We start from the raw sequence: 25129 nt of genomic DNA on the forward strand, positions 1-25129 counted from the left end.
ACATAATTAGATGGATCCCATATCAAAATTCATTATTGATCATAATTAATCAAATTATCAAAGTAAATTTAATTTATATTGAATTGAAAAACAATCCAAATTAATCTAGAGTGAAATTAAAATGAATCTGAATTTTATATTCAATCTATTTTATTGAATCTAAATGACCGCATTTTCAATAATCAAATTCATGATCATCCTTAAAAAGGTGATTAAGATGAGATTCAATATATGCTGAAGTACAACTTATTGGGATATCTCACATTTTTTCTTACAAACACAAATTTCGATTGGCTATAACTAAATGTGACAAGCCACTAACAATCATTAGTTTTCAAGATGGAATGTAAAAGATTCACATTATTAGGAATTCTCACATTGTTGACTTAAAATTAAAATTACAAAATAGATTATCTAATTACACACTATCAAATCATTAAAGCTTCATGAAACTTTAACTAATAATCTTACACCGCCAACAATATGTAATGCTTTCATCTTAGAATAAAAACTTGATAACTTTTTTGCAAGTATACCAAATATTTACAAGTAATACAGTGAATAAGTAAAGTATCGTTCTCTCAAGGGAATTTGAGTCACGTTATTCTTTCAAGATTATTTATCAAAATCAACTACTGATAACAACATTTGATTTCAACTTTGAAAAATAGCATCAAATTAACAATGTAAAAATTCAAGATTGTAAAATTGGAATAAATATCATTGGAATTGGTCTGTGACTAACATTACAGTAACATCGTGAACAAAATACGTTATTTATTCAAACATCATGAACATTAATGTATTGTCATACAACCAATTCCAATGAACAACAAAAACTAGTCTCTCCTAGACATCTAAATCGTACTCTTTACCGCAATTTCTTGCAGAAAGTGAAGTCTTGATGTCTTGAAGTGTCTCCTGAGCATCTCCTCAAGTTCTCCAGTCTTTTTCGTGCTCTGTTTGTGTGTCAGAAGATAGTTTATGTCCTTCTGTCACGTCTTTTTAAGTCACTTAACTTTATTAATTCGCTCAGCGCACATGTCTGTATGTGTTGTGCAAATTTCCTTAACTGCTGCACTTCAACTGATGGTATTCGCTCAGCGCACAGGTACTGGTGCGCTGTGCGAATGTCCTCCTTCTGACTGTGCGAGTTAGGGCTTGCGCTTTGCGAGAATTGGCTGACAAGAGTCCAAATAATACAATCTTTCCTTACAATGTTTTACATAACTTCTACTTCCTATTACAACTTTCATTGAGTAACAACATGAATAATTACCAGATTGAGTTCATTTATAAGTGTAAAAATAACTCTTTTTCACACTTATCAATGGAGTCTTATAGCAAATCACTAAACTGCAAATTTTGTGCCAAAATTTATGACAAACGTTACTAAAATGATGGAACTTTGTTTGGAAACAAGTATTAGTGATATACTAAATGAAGCAAATTGCTATAAATTGCAAATTTTGTGCTAAAATTTGTACAACAAACATTAATGATGGGGAAAAATTCGGAGACCAAATTTTAGTGGTAAAGTAAATTATTTGAACCCATTAGACTACATAAGGCAACATATAAGAACTTTGAAAATGGTCTAAGCATACTTCATTTGAAAACAAGAAAACTTCTCAAAACAGATCGAACTATCAATAATTTCTTTATACCAACCAAAGATATATCATTTATGGAAAAGGAAACTCCCATTAGTAAAGCCAGAATAAGAGCATAGGAAAATCAATGTTTAACACAATTGATGAAAATATCTATGTAGCCGAGAGAGACATAGAATTAATGAAAGTACTTTTTAGGTGCTATTATTAATTAGCAAGGATAAATAATTAAATAATTAAACTCTATAACAATTACATTCATTCTGAATTTCAATATAAACATAGTTACTCATTTACTTAACTGAACAGAGAAATAAGTATTATAAAATTCAAAGAAAGAAGTTAGTAGAATTATGTACCTATTGGTCTGAGTCATCTTTGGCACTATGCTATATTCAATATATACAACCATTTCAAGTAAATAGTGTATCAGGCTATTCAACAAAGTCAAGTAAGCAATTCTCCATGGTTGCCACTCATAGCATGGTGCTTGGCTTATTAGATATTTTGGAAAATATCTTTTGAAACCTAGGCTTGGAACAAGATACATAATGAAGTTTGTATTTAGGAATGGAGCTTGACTCATTGGTTGTCTTAAACCCTAGTTGATAAAGTAAGTTTGTTTATTAGAGGTTTAAGGGATTGACTTTTAATAAAGAAACCTAGACTCATTCTACTAAGGGATTAGGTTTTAATTAGACTTGAGGGTTGACATTAGTATATTAATAGAGATATGAGTTTTAATATGTATGAGAGTGAAGTCAGTGAAATCTAACCTCAATAATACAAATCCATACATTTTATAACCTTTTCCATTTTTTAAGTGACTTTAACTTCTGAAGTTTATCCTTACATTTATTCATCAATTTACTTTACTACACATAATCTCAAATTATGGAACTATTATTTAGTCTAGATTAGTTACTGATTATTTAGTTTACGTGAGTGTCTTAATAAACGATATTCGATCTTATTTGTTACTACGTATACTTTTTAAACTCCGTTGGTCGTAATTAAATCCATTTTCAGTCTCTTTTAAGAAACTAAGTAATAAATTACTATTTTTTGTTGTTAAAGTCAGTGAATAGATTCTGCATTTATAAGTTTTGGAGTGATAAATTAACTTATTAAGTTATGATAGGAGATGTGATAGACTAATTCATAGATGTAAAAAAATGTAATTCTATAATTATATGAAAAAACTTATGGTTGTACTAGCCCACCCCATTAAAATTAAATACACTAAAAGAAAAAACGAAAAAAGAAAAAAGCTGGTCTAAAACTTTTATGTCATACCGCTAGTACATTCAGAGGTTATGGCACCAGTTATTTTAGCCTATAGACATCGGTTATTGACCCGAAGCATATCTAGACGAGGTTAAAGATCTGCACTTTTATGCCTCGGTTGCTGTGAACCGAGGCAAAACAATGTACGATTAGAACTCGATTCAAAGGGAACCGAGGCAGTATCCTCTTCCTGGTTTCCCCATCAGACAGCCGTCGTCTCGTCTTTCTCACGCTGTCAAACACCACCGTCTTTCTCACAGACCACCCACCGCCAAACACCACCATCTCCCTCTTCTCTTCCTTCTTCCTCAACTAATAATGTTACCCTCACATCCACCACCACAACAACTACTCCTACCACCACCACTACCACTACTCCCACATCAGAAAATCAAAACCTCAGGTGCCCGCGATGCGATTCATCCAACACCAAGTTCTGCTACTGCAACAACTACAACCTCACTCAGCCCCGCCACTTTTGCAAGACGCGCCGCCGCTACTGGACCAAAGGTGGCGCTCTCCGCAACGTTCCCATTGGCGGAGACTGCCGGAAAAATAAAAATATCGACGTGGCGAACTCAGTGGCAAAGACAGCCTTAACCAAGATGAAAGCCGTTGCATCTGAGAGTGGATCTGGAGCGGATTTGGAGCGGATCTGAAGCAGATCTGGACGAAGCTGGTGACGATAGGGAGCTCGACGACGAGGCAGTGGTTGACCATGCGACGGTGAGGTAGAAACGGGGAGGCCGCGGCGGTGAGTGAGCAGCAGCGGGGAGGCGCGAGCAGTGGTTGGATGGTAGCGGGAGAGAAGAATTTCTTGGATGGCAGCAGAGAGAAGAGAAGCAGAGAGAAGAGAAGCAGAGAGAAGAGCGGGTAGATGAATGAGAGCTTGACGACAAGGCAGTGGTTGACCACGGACGGCGACGCAGCAACAGAGAGGCCGCGGTAGTGAGGGAGCAGCAGCGGGGAGGCACGAGCAGTGGTTGGATGGCAGTCGCGAGAGAAGAATTTCTTCGATGGCAGCAGAGAGAAGAGAAGCACAGATAAGAGAAGCAGAGAGAAGAGCATGTAGGTAGGGTAAATTGACTCGGTTGTTTCTTTAACCGAAGTAATTTACTTTTACTGCTTCAGTTCTTCCTTCAACCGGTGCCTATACGCAGATTATACGCCTCGAGCGATTTTTAACCGATTTAATATGTTTTTTATGCCTCGGTTTCTGTTGAACCGAGGCCTATAAGTTCGCACAAATTACAATTATGCCACCGCATTTATATTTGCTTCGGGTCTGTCCAAACCGAGACCTATTAAGCGCGTTAGAAAACCTGTTTTTTTACTAGTGTACTTCACATATTCGAGCCCATTTTATCGGATAAAAAAAAAATTAAACACGATAGATACATGAAAAGAAGAAAACGAAATTGGTGCAAAGACTTATGCTACTAACTGTCCTAATCAATCCATTTTATGGGATAGAAAAACTAAGCGTTATAGAAATTTGAAAAGAAGAAAACGAATATGGTCCAAAAAGACCAGGGTTTGTTTTTCAAGATTAATGAATTTGGAGGAGTGAATTTGGATAGATTTAAAGAAGAAGAGGGAGATTGTTTGGATTAAGAGAAATATAATAAGAAATTAAAATATTTGAAATGAAAATTTATAAAAATTTGTTATATGATAATTATTTAAAAAAAAATTAATTGATAAAACTTAATAATTATCATTATGCGAACCAAAATAATAATTAAAATTAATTTACTCGATAAATAAGAAGACCAAAATATATAAAAGAATAGAACAATTTAAGATGTTTAATATTTTTTTTGATGTTATAGAAATATGGAATGGACATATGATGAATTGGTCTCATCTTGTAACATAGATTTCGAAACTATTAAAATTAATTTTCATACTCATTTATTACTAAGCATTCGTAAATTTTTTCAACTACAATTATTTACATTTAATGTATTTATTTATATATATATATGTTTGTTGAAATTCTTTTTAAATAAATAAAACAAGTAGATGGATCATCAAATTGCTAGTTAAATATAATATTAAATTTATATTTATATCAAAATATATGAAGTACATACATTGGAATTAAAATTGAAGTACAAATGATGAGTTAGAAAAAAAAAAAAAAAACTCATCTACCACTAACGCCAACTCGTCTTCTTCCACACTACACTTGGAAGAAAGAGAAATGAAACTAGTCGAAAACTCCTAAGTTATACTTGTTCTATTGGACTCCATTTTATAGGTTAGAAAAATTAATCTCATTAGGTATATAAAAAAATAAAATGAAATTTGTCCAAATAAAGAATTAAGTATTCTAATCAATCCATCCGTTTAATCGGATAAAAAAAAACTAAGAAACATATACATTTGGATATTTGGAGAGAAGAAAATGAAACTAGTCCAAAAAGACCTTAAGCATTAATTTGTAGTTGAAAAAAAAAAATAAACATGTTAAACAAAGGAAGAAAATGAAATTGGTCCTAAGACCTTTAATTATTGATTGCCTAAGTTGATCTCACTATGATAAATAAGTAGACAGATTCTACTTAAAATCGAACTACAGATAAATACAATAATAAGAATAAGAGTCTCGATCTCTAAACTTTGGATTTTAATTTCTCATACGGGTAAATATGACACATTTAGTATGTTGTCAGAGCATCATTAAATAATTTTTTTTTCTTTTTAATATACTTATGCATCTTTCATAGTTGGTTATCTTAATTTATTTACTTCATGAAAAATATGTGAAATAATAATTTATTTTTTGGTGAATGAAAATGTCTATTTAAAACAGCTAAGAACTAAATAAAACTCGACTTAATTTAATTTTAAGAGTATATATCAATTCATGCATTGATTTAATTTATGTTGATAGGCAGCGATATATATATATATATATATATATATATATATATATATATATATATATATATATATATTATATAACACAAAATAGCATATCATATTTATTGAATGTTGACACAGATGTTAATTTTTTCTCATTTTTCTAATTTTCTTTTCAAAGTAAAAAAAAACGGAGATAATGAAAACTACACTTATTTCAAATGATGTGTATATTATTTCAAAGCACGAGTGGCGTCAAATATGTTTGATTGTAATCAATGCATCAAGTCAAACATTTTAAAAACTATCATAAAATATTCAATTTGTGAGAAACAGCGATACACTGATTATAACAAAAGCATATTTAATATATGGTCAATTTGATTTGGTAGGCTAGAATGGACTTTAAAATTTAATATTATTGTTGGAGTTTAACACGATTAAGTTTATGGGTTAGATATATTATTTTAATTTTACTTTAATTTTGTATTTGTTTGTTATTATTTTTAATTTGTATTTTGAGTTTAATTTATTCATTTTTTATTACAAATATAATATTTCATGTATATATTTAAATGAAGAGAGATTAATTATATAGGTAGTTTTTATTACATTCAATATGGTATTTAAATTCTAAGGCTTTTCTTTTAGGAAAAATACTTATTGTCTCTGCCACTACATTTATTACTACTGGTGGCGGCAACGTCTACCACGGTTGGTGGCGATGTCTACTATGGTTGGCGGTGTTGTCATCTATCGCTGTCAATACCAGAGTTTCAGTTTTGACTAACGATAACACGATTTTAGTTGTTTAAGCTAGGCGATCATCGTGTCGTCAATATCGGAGCTCCTACACGTTCTCAATGTTATTTAAAGTTGTAGATATGCTCCATTTTTTGTCGTGCCTGGTGGTGCATCTCGTCTCCTTGCAGGCAACGATTTAGAGTGTCGCTCTTTAAAGTTCGTCGTGCATGGTCACACGTCTCGTCTCCTGTCAGAGTGTCGGGATCGCTTTTTGTTTTCTCTTTCTAGTGCCTTGATTGAAGAATATTGAATTTTTAAGGTTTCTATTTCCTGTTCATCAATGACTTCTTACGTTGTTGTCTCTTCTCATCTCCCTTTGTCACTACTGCGTTTCACCCATCCATACGTTTTTTTCCTAGATTTATATGAAGCAATGTCAGAGAGAGTCTTTTGGGTTGGTATTTTGTTTTCTATGTCGTCTTTGCAAATTATTAACAATTTTGTGTCATTTGAATGCAAAAACAGATATCTTCACTAAGTCTTTGTTGATTATATTATAGTAACAAGCTTTGTACTTATACGATTTGTATGTACCCGCTTGAGATAGAGTCTTAGATATATTATCTTTATCTTTTCTTTATATTTTATATTTAGTTAGTTTGTTATTATTTCTTATTTGTATTTTAGACTTAACCCATATTTCTTTTATTATAAATAGAAGACCCTATGTGTATATACAACACAAGAGAGATTAATCTCATACATAATTTTCACAAATTCAATAATATGAATAGCTAATACAATTTTACTTTTCTTTGTTTACATTAAGCATCTATAATTTGAAGGTTTTTGAAATTTTATCTTTAGAAATAACTATATGCAAAATTGTTTAATCTTATCTATATATCTGTTTTTCTCTTTAGTCAACTATACGTGTATAATGTACATAATTTACAACAAATTATGTATAATAGAAGTATTCATAGATATATACATAGGTAAATTTCTTTAGTGACAATAAACATGTAAGATTAGCTTCATAATTTATTTATTATTAGGACACTTTTCGAATAAAGTTCGAAACATATTTTCATGATATTTGCATTGGAAAAAAAATATATATCATATGCGTGAACAAGGAGATGCCTTGTATTAGTTTGTATTGACTTAGATAATTAGTATCTCCTATTAAAAAAGTTTAAAGAATAATTTTGATGTGTTATTTTAAAAAGTAATGTAATATATATATATATATATATATATATATATATATATATATTTATATATAAGGATCTTATAATTCCTCACCTATTAAAAAATTTACGTATGTGTAAATTTACACAAAACATAATAATATCTAAAGTATAACTAACATAATATTTGATTGTCTACCATTATATAATAGAATATTTGACCTCTCTTAACATCTCCTAATTTCTATTCCATGGCTAAGAATAATAACCACACAAATAATCACATAACGTGGAAAAATAAAACTATTTCAAAAAGACCATTCTTCTCCTTTTGGAGTAAATGATTCCTAGGGCCAAACTCAAATAAAGTGCATGGCTGGATAAAGAGGGAGTGGTGTCAAACATAATTAGATGGATCCCATATCAAAATTCATTAGATTGATTATAATTAATCAAATTATCAAAGTAAATTTAATTTATATTGAATTGAAAAACAATCCAAATTAATCTAGTCAAATTAAAATGAATCTGAATTTTACATTCAATCTATTTTATTGAATCTAAATGACCGCATTTTCAATAATAAAATTCATCATCATCCTTAAAATTAAGGTGATTAATTTTACATTCAATCTATTTTATTGAATCTATGCTGAAGTACAACTTATTGGGATATCTCACATTTTTTCTTACAATTACAAATTTCGATTGGCTATAACTAAATGTGACAAGCCACTAACAATCCCAAGTTTTCAAGATGGAATGTAAAAGATTCACATTATTAGGAATTCTCACATTGTTGACTTAAAATTAAAATTACAAGTTAGATTACCTAATTACACAATATCAAATCATTAAAGCTTCATTGAAACTTCAACTAATAATCTTACACTGCCAACAACCTGTAATGCCTTAATCTCAGAATGGAGTCTTGAAGCAAATCACTAAACTGCAAATTAAATTTATGACAGACGTTAGTAAAATGATGGAACTTTTTTTGGAAACAAGTATTAGTGATATACTAAATGAAGCAAATCGCTATAAATTGCAAATTTTGTGCTAAAATTTGTACAACAAACATTAATGATAGAAAATAATTCGGAGACCAGAATTTAGTGGTAAAGTTAATTATTTGAACCCATTACACTACATTTTGTAAACTTTGAAAATGGTCATTTGAAAACAAGAAAATTTCTCAAAACAGATCGAACTATCAATAATTTCTTTACACCAACCAAAGATATCATTTATGGAAAAAGAAAATCCCATTAGTAAAGCCAGAATAAGAGCATATGATATAATCAATGTTTAACAACATTGATGAAAACATCTATGTAGCCAAGAGAGACATACAATTAAAGTACTTTTTTGGTGATATTATTAGCAAGGATAAATAATTAAACTTTATAACAATTACGTTCATGCCAAGCTAATATGTACATTTGTTTTTAGAAAGGCATTCTGAATTTCAATATAAACATAGTTACTGATTTACTTAACTGAAGAGAGAAATAAGTATTATAAAATTCAAAGAAAGAAGTTAGTAGAATTATGTACCTATTAGTCTGAGTCATCTTTGGCACTATGCTATATTCAATAGAACCATTTCAAGTAAATAGTGTATCAGTCTATTCAATAAAATCAAGTAAGCAATTCTCCATGGTTGCAAAAGTAGTAATGACCCTAATAACCCCCAAAAGCCTGTGAAGAATCCTAGTCCCAAGCTCATGTATAATGCTCCATAGAAAACCGAATTATCATCTTCATCATGGACGTCTCCTCCTTTAGACTTTATCACTGTCTCATCTTCATGACAACTTTTTTCAAGTGGTTTCCCACAAAGATCAGTATTTCCTTCAAAACAAGAGGCATCAAATGTATCCATGTGTCTTCCCAATGGGATTCTTCCCGAAAGAGAATTGTGTGACAAGTCTAATTTTTGGAGAAAATCCATTTGGGAAAGAGACGAAGGAATTGTCCCATAGAATTTATTTCTTGACAAGTCAAGCGATTCAAGCGAACTTAGGTTTCCTATCTCAAAAGGAATTTCTCCACTCAAATTGTTTTTTGATAAATTCAAAGAAACTAGACCGAGCATGTATGTAATCTCTTTCGGCATTTCACCTATTAAATTGTTACACGAGAGATCAATGTGTTGGGAACAAGGGCAATAAAGGAGAGAAGAAAGATTTAAACAATACTAAGAAGTATTTGTTTTGGTGCATTTGTAAACCTTACATAAGCTTTCTTATATAATAAAATGAAGAACACCATCTCACAATACTAAGCAATGTGGGACTAAAACACAGTACAAAAACTTAATCAAACTACACAAAAAACTAACAATTCTCCCACTTGGAGTTTGATTAACACATAGTGTAATTGCCTTCATCATCAGTTATTCTTGAAGGCCAATTGAGGTACTGCAAAGCCTCAATTTTTCTGTTGTGACAACCTTTGTCCACATATCTGCTGGGTTCTTACTTCCCAGTATCTTCCTCAACGTTAGTACTTCATCCTCAAGCAGAGATCTGATGAAGTGATAACGGAGATCAATATGCTTCGTTCTGGAGTGAAAAGTTGAATTCTTAGCCAGATGTATTGCACTTTGACTATCACTGTGCAAAACAGTCCTTTCTTGGATGAATCCCAACTCTATTAACAATCCTTGACGCCATATCAATTCTTTGCTAGCTTCTGTTACTGCTACATATTCAGCCTCTGTAGTGGATAGAGCAACGATCTTTTGTATTTGTGACATCCAGCTAACAGCTGTAGTTCCAACAGTAAATATCACTACAAGAAAAAATTGAATTACATACAGACAAAATCCGTATATAAGACCCAAAATCCGTATATAACACTTGGTTACATACGACTTATATACGGACAAAAATCCGTATATAAAATTATCGTAGCTAAATTATATACGGATATATCCGTATATAATTTATATACGGATTTTTCCGTATATAATTATATACGGAAAAATCCGTATGTAAAATCCGTATATAAATTATATACGAAACAATCCATATATAAAATCTGTATATAAATTATATACGGAAAAATCCGTATGTATAATCTGTATATAATATATATACGGAAAAATTCGTATGTAACTTATGGTTTTATAAAAAAAAAATTAGATGATCTCACATCTACACCCAATAACTAATAGTTTCATATACTGATAAAAATCAAATAAAACTGTCAAATTATAAAAAATAATACCAAATATCTCTCAATTTTTATTAAAATGTGATGTTTACAACTGGATGGTCCTACCTCATTGTAACTAGATTGTCATCGGATATTACAGAAAATAAGGCAGAGGTAACTGACTATGCAATATATACTATTATACTATTGAGACAAAAATTAGTCATGTTATATTCTACTTTGGTCCATTGCAAAAGTTACAAAACCATGAAACTATGGTCGAACTGGTAAAGCTTTGGGCAAAGCCTCATGAGCAGTGACTGACAGAGTCTGAAGCTTGCAATAAGATGAAATGAAGGGAGAATAGTCTCCAACCATGAAACTCAGCCTTAAGAAGTGAAGGATCTCTGCATATCAGATCCCACAATGGAAAGTTCTTCCTCGGCATCATAAAGTCCTTCTCTTTCAACCTCAAACTTGGACAATAGTCTCCACTTCCATCTCCAAGATACATCAACCTCTTATCCTCTTTTGATATTGAATCTTGGATTCTCTCTATCACTAAACCCTGCAATCACAAAAATAACGTCTTTCAATCTTTGATAATTAAAGAAGCTTCAACCCAACATTTCATAATTTTGTATTTATTTGGAACTCTTGGTGGGGCTTATGTCAAAAATAATCCTTATTCTGTATTTCAATCAAATCCTGTGGGCTCATATCAGAGACAAAACCAGAATGGCATGGTTGCTTGGTTAAGAAAAATTTTGATATTTTTTAAGGCCAAGAAATCAGGAAACAGCACTCCACAGTTAGCACTTGTCAACATGATTAAAAATAGAAAATAATACTTTCCCAGAAACTAGAGCCAGTTAACATCAACTTGAAAACAATATCTGGAAATGTGTATAGTTGCTAACTGCATATACCACAATACAAACCTGTAATATATATAAACACAACTATCCATCACAACTTTGACTAAGTCCAAAGCTTTTGTCATAACTAAAATATTTTCTAATATTGCATCTTCACATTATTTATATTTTTAGAGCTAACAAATAATGTAATAACATTTGATCAATAATTAATCAATTATTTAATCACATTAATTTCTAATTTAGTATTCAAACATTAAAATTAATTTCTTTGGCAAATAGTATAATATGTATAACTTACTAGGTTCAAAATCAAACCAGTAACATAAATCAAATTAATAAATTAATTACAATATAAATGTGTAGATAATATTAATTGCAAAGCTGAGAAAAGCTGATATATAAAAAAGTATTAAGTGGAGGGTAAAATATTGGTATATATAAAATGTTGGAATGTAAAATATTACCAAAAAGAAATTTACTTGACCATTTGATGCATTCAAATTCTCCACCAGCTCTGCAATCTCAAACCGCTTCATCATTGTAGCATGAAGCACCCACATTAATAGACAAATTATAAATACTATATAGTTAGAACAGTTAACAGAAAAATGATAAAGCCTTTTTTCTTTTTAATTGATTCTTATTCTTATAGAAATGATTGAACTGAAACACAATAAGTAAATTTCTTTATAAACACACTAAGTAATCTAAATAGGTTAAATGGTTAAATAGTAGAAACCAAGCCGCCTCTAAAAACAAATAGAAGAAATCAAGGATATCTTTACTCATACCATTCATCATAAATCTAAGCATAGAATAGATATATTATCTTCCACCTGGATACCGACATGACTGCAGAGATAAAAATCAAATCATGTTGGATGACAGAACAAACTATAATGTTTAAAAAACTAGCCCCTGCATCATAATTAACATACATTAAAAATACATACCTATATAATAGTCCATATATAATTCCAATATTTCTTGTAGTATACATCTAAATATTTTAAAGGAAAATTCATCAATATATATACAAATACATACACACACTAGACATTTCTAACTTTAAAGGAAAAACAATTAAAGCCTTAATAGCAGATTCACTAAAGGAAATAAAAAGGTAAATAACTTAGTGATTAACTAAAGGAAATAAAAAGGTAAAAGAAAAAAAGTACCAATCAATAGGGGGACATCTTGGTAAAATGAAGGAAAAGGGTGTTTCCTTTTCGAGGGCGAATGATGAGAGTCCCATAAATAGTTGATCGTAGAAAAAAAGAGTGTGAATGCCACCAAAGGGTACCTTCTTGTCGTGTTATATTATATCTATAGGTATACCTTTCACCAGGACGTATTGGACACTCAGTTACAGATTCAGGACCATCTACCCAAGCACTCAAAAGTTGAAACATTCCATGCCTGCATATATATCATGAATGATACCTAAACATTTAGAATTACCCATCATGTGTAATATAATAATAATAATATGTTTGATTACTCATTTGATTATAAGTTGTACAAATTTTATCTAAACAATGAAACCATATGGAAAGTGAGAACATCAATCATTATTTGAATGCTTAAGTACTGGTAGTGATTTAAAGAAAGTTCTTCACACATATTTCATACTTCTACTAGGATCATACAATCCATGTCACAATGCAAACATTTGTGTTTCTTCCCATTTCTTCCCTTACATTGAATCTCATGACAACTTTGAGATATCTTAAATATGGGATTTTTAACATGTTTCAGCTATATTCAAATTTCAAAAGCATAACTTGTACATTACCTCTTTGAAACTCTTAACAGAACAAAATAGAATTACAGATTATATATAAAACACAACCATTTAAACTTAACTTTTAAGAAGAATCAAATAGAGAATTGACAAATAGAAGAATGATAAATTTAACTGACAAGAGAAGAATGATCCATGATTCCATAATCCTTAATTTATTAAAGAAAGAAGATGAAGAAAATCCAAAGTGTGAAAGTGAAATGCTTACACTTAATAAATGGAGATGAAGAGGGGCCATGAAGTAATTACAACAATCCCATTTTGATGCCATAATTTCACCAAATCAAAGTTCTTTTATATGACCAATATTGTATCAAATGAATGTAAATGTCACCCTCTCATTACTCCAAAAGAAATTCAAAGAAATCCATAAAAGAACGAAGCTTGAAGAAACATACTTTGTTTTTTAGATCATTAAACTCAAAGAATGTGCAGTCCCAAGTATAATTAAATAGATGATAGAAAAAGTAACAAACACATTAAAAGTTTCAAATGATGAGGATAAATCTTGCCTTACACTTTTTAAGTAAAAAAAAATGCTTACTAGAAGGGAGTTCACCGCAAATTCTAGTGCGGCATTTGTTTCTGAGAGTCCACTCTGCGCCGGGAAAAAGGAAGTAGAGGAAGGGTATCTGTTTCATTCAAACTTCAGCAATGGTAATAACTATTTCGAATTAAAATACATGCTTTTGAATAGAATCATCATCTTCATTAACAAGATCGAGAATCCTTTTTTCAGGGTCTACTATCCCTATAAAACTTTCAATCTAATGTATACTAATTAAACAGAGAGCATAGCCTTCAAGTACTCACATTACCCTATTTTCCACAGTCTTAAAAAAACTCCAACAAAAACATAATGAGAAAAAAAAATTTCACCGAAACATACCTTAAATTAGGGTTTTCCGATCTTCCAATTTTAGGGTTTTATGAATGAACCATGAGAGAAGCTATTACCAGATGAAGCAACCCTGTGACCGTGACTTACAATGCCAACTCTAGAGGGAGTGACGCCGAGGGGGACTAATGGACACAAGTAGTAATAGCGAGAGCGAATGAGAGCCAGAGTGATTACGAAAGGGACTCACGGCGAGACGGTGGCATGGACTATCGGCGACGGAGAGTAATGGTGAGAAGGGACTCAGGCAAGATGGGTGAAGCCAGCAACAGTGAATGACGGACTAAGCTAAGAGTGAACAAGAGTGGAGGCAACGGGAGGGGCTGAACTAAGAGTGAGCAAGAGGAAGTCAGACTAGGGCTTTGTATATCAGTTAGTGAGCTCGGAAGCCTTCGTATATCTCTAGAGAAGGTGTGGCAATCTCTGGAGAAGAAAGGAGAAGAAACCGTTCTAGGGTTCATGCTTTGAGAGAACTTAGAGTAGTAACTAAGATTATTCATAAATTTTGAATGGAATTTGTAAAATTTAGATTTTGGAAAATTGAGGGAAAAAAATGTAAAATTTTTAGATTTTGGAGAGTAGTGAGAAAAGGGTAATCGTAAAAAGAGGGAAAAGTATTTTTAGATTTTATTCTTAATAATTATTTTTTTACTTACATACAGATTATAAATTAGTATATAAAGTTTTGTTTTTTATTTTTTTAATAATTAATTATAAATATCCGTATGTAATTTCGGAAGGTAATAACTTTTGGAATTACATAAGGACTTTAATTTTTTATCTACTGATTCTATCCTTGGCTAAAATTCCCGCTCAAACGTGTCAATATTATATACAGATTTTATATACGGATATATCGGTGGATAAAATCCATATGTAAAATCCGTATATAACTTGTTTTTCAAAATCTGTATGTAAAATCCGTATATAATACTTAAGTTACATACGGATTAAAATCCGTATGTAAATATCGGTCAGTAATAATCATTTTTCTTGTAGTGTATGTAGCCAGTGGTACTTCTTCGATAATCAATTTCTCCAGCAAAGTCTGCATCTACGTAATCTTGTACTTTTAGTTCACCTTTACTAAAGCACAAACACTTCTCCTTAGTTTTTCGTAGATATCGCAAAATCCATTTCACAGCTTCCCAGTGAGCTTTACCTGGATTTGACATAAACCTGCTTACAACTCCCACTGCATAGCCAATGTCTGGCCTTGTGCATACCATCGCGTACATCAGACTTCCAATGGCTGAAGCATACGGAATCTTAGCCATAATCTCTTCTTCTTCTTTTGTCTGAGGAGACTGATCCTTGGATAAACGAAAATGACTGGCTAAAGGAGTACTGACTGGTTTGGCCTTGTCCATGTTAAATCTCTGCAAAACACGGTTGATGTACTCTGCCTGAGATAACTGCAAGACTCCTTTTTGCTTATCTCTCGTGATTTGCATTCCAAGAATCTTCTTTGCTGGGCCTAAGTCCTTCATGTCAAATTCTTTTGACAATTGCATCTTCAAATTTCTGATGTCTGTTATATCTGATCCTGCTACTAACATGTCATCAACATAAAGTAGCAAAATGACATAGTTGGACTTGTACCTTTTGAAGAAACAACAATGATCAGCATTGCACTTCTGGAAACCTTCCTTGTGCATGAAGCTTTCAAACTTTCTATACCACTGTCTTGGAGCTTGTTTCAGGCTATACAGGCTCTTCTTCAATTTGCACACCATGTTTTTCTTCTTTCCTTCTGAAAAGCCTTCAGGCTAGTGCATGTAAATCTCCTCATCTAGATCTCCATGAAGAAATGCAGTCTTCACATCCAATTGCTCTAGGTAGAGCTCCTCACTAGCCACAATACTTAGCACAGTCCTGATAGTATTGAGCTTGACAACTGGAGCAAAGATTTCAGTGTAGTCAACTCCTTCTTTCTGCTGAAATCCTTTGACAACCAGTCGGGCCTTGTATCGCTTGGAACCATCATGGTCTTCTTTCACTCGATACACCCATTTGTTGTGAAGTGCTTTCTTTCCCATAGGTAACTCAACTAGTTCCCATGTCTGATTTGAGATCAAAGACTTGATCTCGTCTTTCATAGCAAGCTCCCACTTGTCGGCATCCGTGGTTTGACAAGCTTCCATATAATCTTCAGGCTCCCCTCCATCAGTGAGTAACATGTAGTCTATGTATCTCCTGTTAGGCACATGGGGCCGAGAGGATCTTCTCAATACAGGAGTTGGAGTAGGAGGTTCTAATTGCTCATTGTTTTCTTCATTTGATTCCTTTGGCTGAGGACTCCTCAATATAGGACTTTCTGGGATATCTTCCACCTCTGCATAAACTGGTTCACTCGTTTCTGAATTTCTGGTGTCAGTATTATGCATGTCCTTGTACATCACTTTTTCATTGAAGATTACATCTCTACTGCGGGTCATCTTTTTGTTTTCATCATCCCATATGCGGTAGCCAAATTCATCTTCACCATAACCAAGAAAAGTACACTTCTTTGATTTTGGATCAAGTTTGTTTCTAACTTGATCGCTGATATGCACATATGCTACACAGCCGAAAACTCTAAGATGTGAGAGTTTTACCTCTTTTCCGCTCCATACCTCTTCCGGTATCTTGTGCTCCAATGGTACCGATGGACTTCGATTGATCAAGTAAGCTGCTGTGTTGACTGCTTCTGCCCAAAACTGTTTTGGTAAGCCTGACTGTACACGCATGCTTCTGGCTCTTTCAGTCAACGTTCGATTCATACGCTCAGCTATACCATTGTGTTGAGGCGTACCTGGCACGGTTCTCTCCATTCTGATTCCGTGCTCATAGCAAAACTTCTTGAATCCGGTGTCTACATACTCACCACCATTGTCGGATCTGAGCTTCTTAATCTTCAACCCTGTCTCATTTTCCACCATAGCTTTCCAAATCTTGAAAGCTTCAAATACTTCAGACTTGTGTTTCAGAAAGTAAACCCATACCTTTCTGGAGTGATCATCGATAAAAGTCACGAAGTATTGCTTCCCACCAACGGATGGGACAGTCGTTGGTCCCCAAACATCGGAGTGGATGAGCTCAAGCCTTTCTTTCTTTAGGGTTCTTCTACTTGTCTGAAAGCTCACTCTCTTTTGCTTTCCAAGTATACAGTCTTCACACATGTCAATTTTTACTGACTGAAGACTTGGTAGTTTTCCTTTTGAGTGCATGACCTTCATCCCCTTCTCACTCATATGTCCAAGTCTTTGGTGCCATAGATTGGGACTTTCATTTGTTGCAACTGCAATCAAATGACATGCTCCTGCTGTCTTGTAAAGAGTACCATTCTTTTTTCCTCGAGCAATTGTCATCGCACCTTTTGAAATCTTCCAATCATCATCGTGGAAGATTGTCGTGTAGCCTTCACTAGCTAGCTGGCCCACTGAGATTAAGTTCTTCGTCAGGTCGGGAATATGTCTGACATTTTTCAATTCCCATACAGACCCATTTAACTTAATCTTTACTACACCTTTACCTACAATCTCACATGACTGCTCATTACCAAGGTAAACCTTACCAAGGTTTCCAGGAACATAATTCTCGAATAGTTCTTTTTGTGAGGTTGCATGGAAGGATGCTCCAGAGTCTAACACCCAAGACTCTTCCTTGTTTTCCAACGAACATATCAGCGCATCACCTCCTCCTGAGGTCGTAGCAACATCTGCTTCATCTTTCCCCTCCTGTTTCTTCGAGGCACTCTTGCATTGATTTTTGTAGTGGCCAGTCTTCCCACAATTCCAACATTCGATAGTTTTCGATTTGTTAGAGCTTTGATGATTTCTGGATTTGGACTGCCTCTCCTTTGATTTGCCGCGTCCAGTTCCTCTGGTTGAACTTCTACCTCTTGACTCTGTATGCAATACTGAAGAGGTTGAGGGTTCACCCGATTCTCTCCGTCGGATTTCTTCACTGAGAACTAAGTCACGAACATCATCAAACTTTAACTTGTTGCTTCCTGAGGAGCTACTCACAGCTGTGACAGTAGCATTCCAACTTTCTGGTAGAGAAGAAAGAAGTATTAGAGCTCGTACTTCTTCATCGAAATTGATTCCAACTGAACTCAACTGTAATTGTGTTGAGTTCGTTTATATGTTGCGCTGTTGATGTGCCTTCTGTCATCCGTAGGTTGAACAACCGCCTCATCAGATGAACTTTGTTTGCGGCCGACGGCTTTTCATACATGCTGGAAAGGGCCGCCATAAGACTAATTGTAGTCTTTTCTTTTGCAATGTTGAAAGCAACATTACGAGATAACGTCAAACGGATGGCTCCGAGAGCTTTTCTGTCTAGAAAGCTCCACTCATCTTCCTTCATATCTTCTGGTTTCTTGCCTGTGAGAGGTTCTTGCATACCTTTCTGATACAGGTAGTCCTCTATTTGCATCTTCCAAAAGCCAAAGTCCGCACCATCGAACTTTTCAATCTTCATCTTGCCTTCGTCCATTGCCATTGCTCCTACTGCTTTTGAAGAAAAGCCCCCACTAGTTCTCTAAACTGAGATCCCAAGAACAAGAGAAACAATCTTTTCTGATGTGGAAGACACAGAGCATACTAAGAAATGGGCTCTTGATACCAATTGTTGGGAACAAGGGCAATAAAGGAGAGAAGAAAGATTTAAACAATACTAAGAAGTATTTGTTTTGGTGCATTTGTAAACCTTACATAAGCTTTCTTATATAACAAAATGAAGAACACCATCTCACAATACTAAACAATGTGGAACTAAAACACACTACAAAAACTTAATTAAACTACACAAAAAACTAACACAATGCTCTGAAGAAACAATTCAGGACGTGTGAAGCTGCGTTCAACGCCTTTCCACATCCACGTTATATGAAAGTTATAATCATTGCCACCAAAAAAATTATAAATTTCATTGTAGGTTCCATTATACCAATGAACACGACGTTCTGCTTCAGTTCTGTTGATGCTCTTTTCAGAAAATGCAGTAAAATTATTGAAGCAAGCTGGAATTCCTTTTGACAATTTATTCTTAGAAAGATCCAATAATTGAATACGCTTTAAATAACATAGATGAAGGGGAAGATTTCCAGATAAGTGACTCTCTCGCATGATCAAGATTTGTAATTGTTGCATGCTTTCTCCAATCCATGATGGTATTGGTCCAGACAACATATTCTCACTCACATCCAACATAATTAAATGGTTGCAATTCTTCAGCGAGGAAGGCAATTCACCCATTAAACTATTATTTCGTAAAACTAAAGCTTCCAATTTGACGAGGGAGCCCATGGAGATAGGAATGTTCCCTGACAATTCATTGTTGCTTAAATCAAGAAACAATAATTGGTCAACCAATATCCAACAATCTGGAAGTTGCCCCTTTATTTGATTATCTGATAAATCTAAAGTCGCCAATGCAGCTGTGACGTTTCCACATGAGAAATCTGAAAACTTATTTGCAGAGAGTAAGAGCTCGGAAGCTTGTAGAAAAAACGATGGCACTTTTCCCTCAAAATTATTTGAATTTAAATTTATAAATGGTTTTAAAGGAAGCTGTAATTTCATGTCAGGAATTGAATCAATGAGATTATTGTGAGACATATTCAACTCGTACATAATTTGCAACTTGTTCCAAAACCATTCTGGCACAAAATCATTTATTCCATTATCAGATATATCTACTTGGATTAAGGAATTTTGAGTCTGGAGCCAACTAGGAAAACTCGGACCTAGCTTGCAAGATGCTATACCCAAATAACTTAATTGAAATGGGGGAATCCAACTAGACAGAAATTTTAGAGACAATGAGTTGTGTGACAAGGATATGAAATATAATTAGGAAAAATTAGAGATATGAGATTCAGTGACATCACCCTCTAAAGAATTCCCCTCCAATGATAAAATCTCCAACTCAGATAGCAGTTTGATGCTCTCGGGTATCTTGCCAGTAATTTTGTTATAAGATAAGCTCAATTGCCGAATTATGTGTCTGCTGCATCTTGAAGAATTACGAATGAAGCTCGAAAATTTGCCATTCAACTTATTATTTGAAAGGTCTAATCTCTGTAATCTGCACATGATACCAAAGAAAGAAGGAATCTTGCCTTGTAGTTTGTTATTTGAGAGAAAAAGATATTCAAGAGAGTTCATCGCTTTCCCAAATTCATTTGGGATGGGACCTTCCAACAAATTATAACCAAGGTAAAGGGTGCGAAGATTGGTAGTGAAGTTAGAAAGCCAGTGAAATACAGAGCATGCTTTTAATAAGTTATCGGAGAGATCAAGGTATAAAAGAGAAGAAAAAACATTCATTGTAGAAGAAACCAGGAAAGTTCTATCTATAATACTGCAGTTTACAAGGTGAAGCTTTTGTAGTTTGGAGCTAATATTCAAATTAACCAGAAACATTGATGACTCAAGATTACTGTAAGAGAGGTCGAGGATCTTAAGAGATGGAAAATTTAGACATGGAGAAGGTGATAAGGCTATATTATTGTGAGAAAGATACAGTTCTCGAAGATGAAGGCCAAAGTTAAACAAGAGTTGAAGTGTTGATGATGTCAAGATGTTAGAAGATAGATCTAGAACGGTAAGAGAAGTGGAAAAGTTAGAGGAATGAGAAAGGAACAAAGATTGAATATCATTATCGAAAAGATTACAGTCAACTAGCCTCAGCTCTGTTAAGTTTGGAATGAGCTTACTAATACTTTGTAGCCACTGGTGAGAGGAACTAAGACTATGCATTGAACTCAGCTCAAGAATGCTTAAGGAATGGAGAGTTGACAACCATTTTGCATCCTTAGATTTCATGTCAAAATTTCCACCTAGTCGAAGAGTATGCAATAGTGGAAGATTCCCTATGCGAAAAGGGATTGCTCCAGAAAGGGAATTTGAAATATAGTTTTCCATACGCCTTCTGTATATAAAATTGTTACTTCCAACACTCAGATATTGTAGCTTTCTGAGATTCCCAATTTGAATAGGAATTTGTCCGGAAAGATAAAATCCTCCAAGATCAAGATAGTGTAAGTGTTTGAGATTCCCAATCTGAACAGGAATCTGTCCCGAAATATAATTATCCCCAATATCCAGATAGCGTATTTGTGAGAGATTTCCAAGTGTAGAAGGAATCCTCCCCGAGAAAAAAGAATTGGAGAGATCGAGATATCTTAAGTTGGCGAAGGAGCCCATAAACTCTGGGAGGTAACTCATTACAAAATAATTATTGCTGAGGTCCAGATGTTGAATATATTGCAAGTGAATCAAAGAAGTGACATTGATTGCACCTCTCAAATACGGTGTATGGTCGAAGTTTCCATGAAGATCAAGCAGTTGTACATGACCAGTTTGATGGTTGCAGTGAATGCGTTTCCATTTGCAGCAATCAGTATTGTTGTGATGGATGGTCCAAGTGGAGAGTATGCCAAAGTCATCTATGAGGCCTTGTTTGAAGCTGAGGAGTGCTTGTCTCTCCCTCTCTATGCACTTTGCTTCACTTGAGTTATTCAATATCATAGTAATTCCCGAGTCAAGAAAAGAAACCAAGAGAAGAACATAAAACGTTTTGAGGACATAAGCACTCATTATAGGTTTTCTGATATCAGATAATAGTAACAAAGGGAGAGTAAACAAGAGCAGTATACTGCGAGAGAGAAATATTATGATTCAGTCTTTTCTTTTTCTCCTGTGTTTAGAAAGCTTCATGACATCATTTATATCCATATTTCAAACTACCGGCTGCGGCTTTCCAAAACTCTATGATATGCCTAAATTTCTTTTAGTTTGGATTTTTTCCTGTATTAGAAGATTATTGAATAAGTTTGTATTATGTTAGATAGTTATTATCTCCTAATTTCTAATATGTGGGTAAGAAAATTAACCTCACCAATAATCTCAAAAAGATGAAAAATAAAACTATCTCAAAACAATTTTAGATCTTGTGCGGAGAAAAACGGCCGAAGCCCGACGAAATCGAGCGGCGGGGAAACTAGCTACGAATGGAGCTACTGTTTGGAGTATCCGACGGGAAAGGCTATACCCAATACATGGACTGCGTCGCATTTAAAATTTTATTTCAGCTAATAACCTTGTACTTTTTATTCCATATCAATAATATTATGATTTTCATCACATCATGAAATCTTCATCATGTCATAGTAGCCGAGCGGGTGAGGCAAATTTCTTTTGTGAACTCTCACTTTGGTCTTAGGGCACGCTTCTAGAGAGCTCCTAAGACCTAAACCGAGAGGGTGAGGCAAATTTCTTTCGTGAACTCTCACCTTGGTCTTAGGGCACGCTTCTAGAGAGCTCCTAAGACCTAAACCGAGTGGGTGAGGTAAATTTCTTTCGTGAACTCTCACCTTGATCTTAGGATACGCTTTTAGAGAGCTCCTAAGACCTAAACCAAGCGGGTGAGGCAGATTTATTTTGTGAAGTCTCACCTTGATTTTAGGGCACGCTTTTAGAGAGCTCCTAAGACCTAAACCGAGCAGGTGAGGCAGATTTCTTTTGTGAACTCTCACCTTGGTCTTAAGGCACATTTCTAGAGAGCTCCTAAGACCTAAACTGAGCGGGTGAGACAGATTTCTTTCATGAACTCTCACCTTGGTCTTAGGGCACACTTCTAGAGAGCTCCTAAGACCTAAATTGAGCGGGTGAGGCAGATTTCTTTCGTGAACTCTCACTTTGATCTTAGGGCACGCTTTTAGAGAGCTCCTAAGACCTAAACCGAGCAGGTGAGACAGATTTCTTTCGTGAACTCTCACCTTGGTCTTAGGGCACACTTCTATAGAGCTCCTAAGACCTAAACCGAGCGGGTGAAGCAGATTTCTTTCGTGAACTCTCACCTTGATCTTAGGACACATTTTTAGAGAGCTCCTAAGACCTAAACCGAGCAGGTGAGGCATATTTCTTTCGTGAACTCTCACCTTGGTCTTAGGGCACGCTTCTAGAGAGCTCCTAAGACCTAAACCGAGCGGGTGAGGCAGATTTCTTTCGTGAACTCTCACCTTGGTCTTAGGGCATGCTTCTAGAGAGCTCCTAAGACCTAAACCGAGCAGGTGAGGCAGATTTCTTTCGTGAACTCTCACCTTGGTCTTAGGGCACGCTTCTAGAAAGCTCCTAAGACCTAACCTGAGCGGGTGAGGCAGATTTCTTTCGTGAACTCTCACCTTGGTCTTAGGGCACGCTTCTAGAGAGCTCCTAAGACCTACACCGAGTGCCAATAAAGGACCATTTGCGAAGACGTGATAAATAAAACATGAAATTAAATGAGGGATATGCGTCCGAAATAAGTGCTCGACAGGTGTGTATTCATCTAAAATAAGTCTATTACAAGGTACAAAGGTAAAAAAGCAGTAAAATTCTATGTCTAAGACCTTGGGTTGGACATCAGCCCCATCGGTCTCTGCGATTACTTCAACGACAGCTTCAACATTGGGGACGGCCGGAGGTGAGGGTGGAGGAACATGGATCGGAACTAGTTTCTCATCCACCACGATCATGCTCACGTCAAGGCGGGGATCATCGGTGGAAACTTGAAAGAGGAGGTTGCACTGGGCGAGCGCTTTTTCAAAACCGAACAGATGCTCGTTCACCACCTCATCACCCAGAAGCTTGTTGTTTGCCTCCAATTTTGTTACTCGATCCTGAAGCGAATCCTGATCGGCCAACAGGCCGTCCCTCTCTACCATCAACTTCATATGGGAGGTAGTGGCTTTTTGGAGGTCAAGCTTTGCATCGTCTAAAGACCGTTGCATACGGCATTGGGACTGATGTTGAACCCTAGGTCTTAGACATGTCGAACCCTAGGTCTTAGACATAAAATTTTACTGCTTTTTTATATTTGAGTTAAAAGATTAGTTCATCAATAATACAATAAAGAAGTTATAAACTAGTCCTTATCATATTCATTTTACTAGTTAGAAAATGAAACACATTGAAAAGGGAAAGCATTACACTATTCCAAAAAGACCTTATAATCTATTCATTATTATTGAATTTATTTTATGAATTTGAAAAATTAGGTAGGTTAGACACTTGATAATATTTACTTAATATCTTTTTTATTCAAATTAATTTTTAAAAAATATTTCAGTTTTAAAAGTATCTTTCGTTTTTAGAAATTAATCATTATTTTAGATTAAGATTGAAATGTTATAAATATTTTATATTTAATATTCTGTTACATTTTGTTATATATATATATATATATATATGTGTGTGTGTGTGTATGTGGTAAATCTATGAGATATAATAAGAAGTTCATCCATATAATATATCTCTTATATATGTCATGTTTTTTGTACTGTTCAAAAATTTCTATTAGTGGTATCAAATTTATTATTCTTAGGGTCGGTTGGACAGTAAGAATGTAAACGGGACTAAATTTATCGAAGTCATGGAGGAAGATAAAGACAAAGGCAATGTCATGTTTGTGAATTTGCAAATGAATTTGAACCCTAAAGTTTACGAAAAAAATTGGGGATTATTTGAAAGAAGAATATGAAGGGAAAGAAAAATTGAGGCATGATAATTTTAAACTTGATAAGAGAGATTGAGAGTTTATGACAATCAATGAATACTCAAACAAATTGTTGGGTATATCCAACAAGATAGAATTGTTGAAAAAGAGTTTTCATATTTTAGACTTAGTTGAGAGAATGTTGGTGACGA

At 34.1% G+C, this 25129-nt stretch overlaps 1 protein-coding gene and 1 pseudogene across 2 annotated transcripts; both read right to left on the reverse strand.

The window, feature by feature from the left end:
• Positions 1-10923: 10923 nt before the first annotated feature.
• Positions 10924-14954, reverse strand: LOC148196429 (inorganic pyrophosphatase 1-like; annotated as a pseudogene). The gene is made up of 6 exons (XR_015780813.1): positions 14442-14954; positions 14097-14184; positions 12927-13167; positions 12540-12666; positions 12213-12262; positions 10924-11435 (listed from the first exon to the last, which is right to left on the reverse strand). The product of XR_015780813.1 is annotated as an inorganic pyrophosphatase 1-like (transcript).
• A 4117-nt stretch (positions 14955-19071) lies between these two features.
• On the reverse strand, positions 19072-22124 carry LOC148196430 (uncharacterized). Its single transcript, XM_088094480.1, has one exon. The coding sequence runs from the start codon at positions 22037-22039 to the stop codon at positions 20291-20293; it is 1749 nt and encodes a 582-aa protein (XP_087950606.1). The 5' UTR covers positions 22040-22124; the 3' UTR covers positions 19072-20290.
• Between the last annotated feature and the right edge of the window lie 3005 nt (positions 22125-25129).

Source organism: Vigna umbellata, chromosome 7, assembly GCF_029865625.1.
Source record: "Vigna umbellata cultivar VRB3 chromosome 7, Vumbellata_1.0, whole genome shotgun sequence".
Taxonomy (NCBI): domain Eukaryota; kingdom Viridiplantae; phylum Streptophyta; class Magnoliopsida; order Fabales; family Fabaceae; genus Vigna; species Vigna umbellata.

What these genes read in the sequence shown, in the direction of transcription:
- LOC148196430 (XM_088094480.1), bottom strand. Translation starts at nt 22,039, where the DNA reads ATGAGTGCTTATGTCCTCAAAACGTTTTATGTTCTTCTCTTGGTTTCT.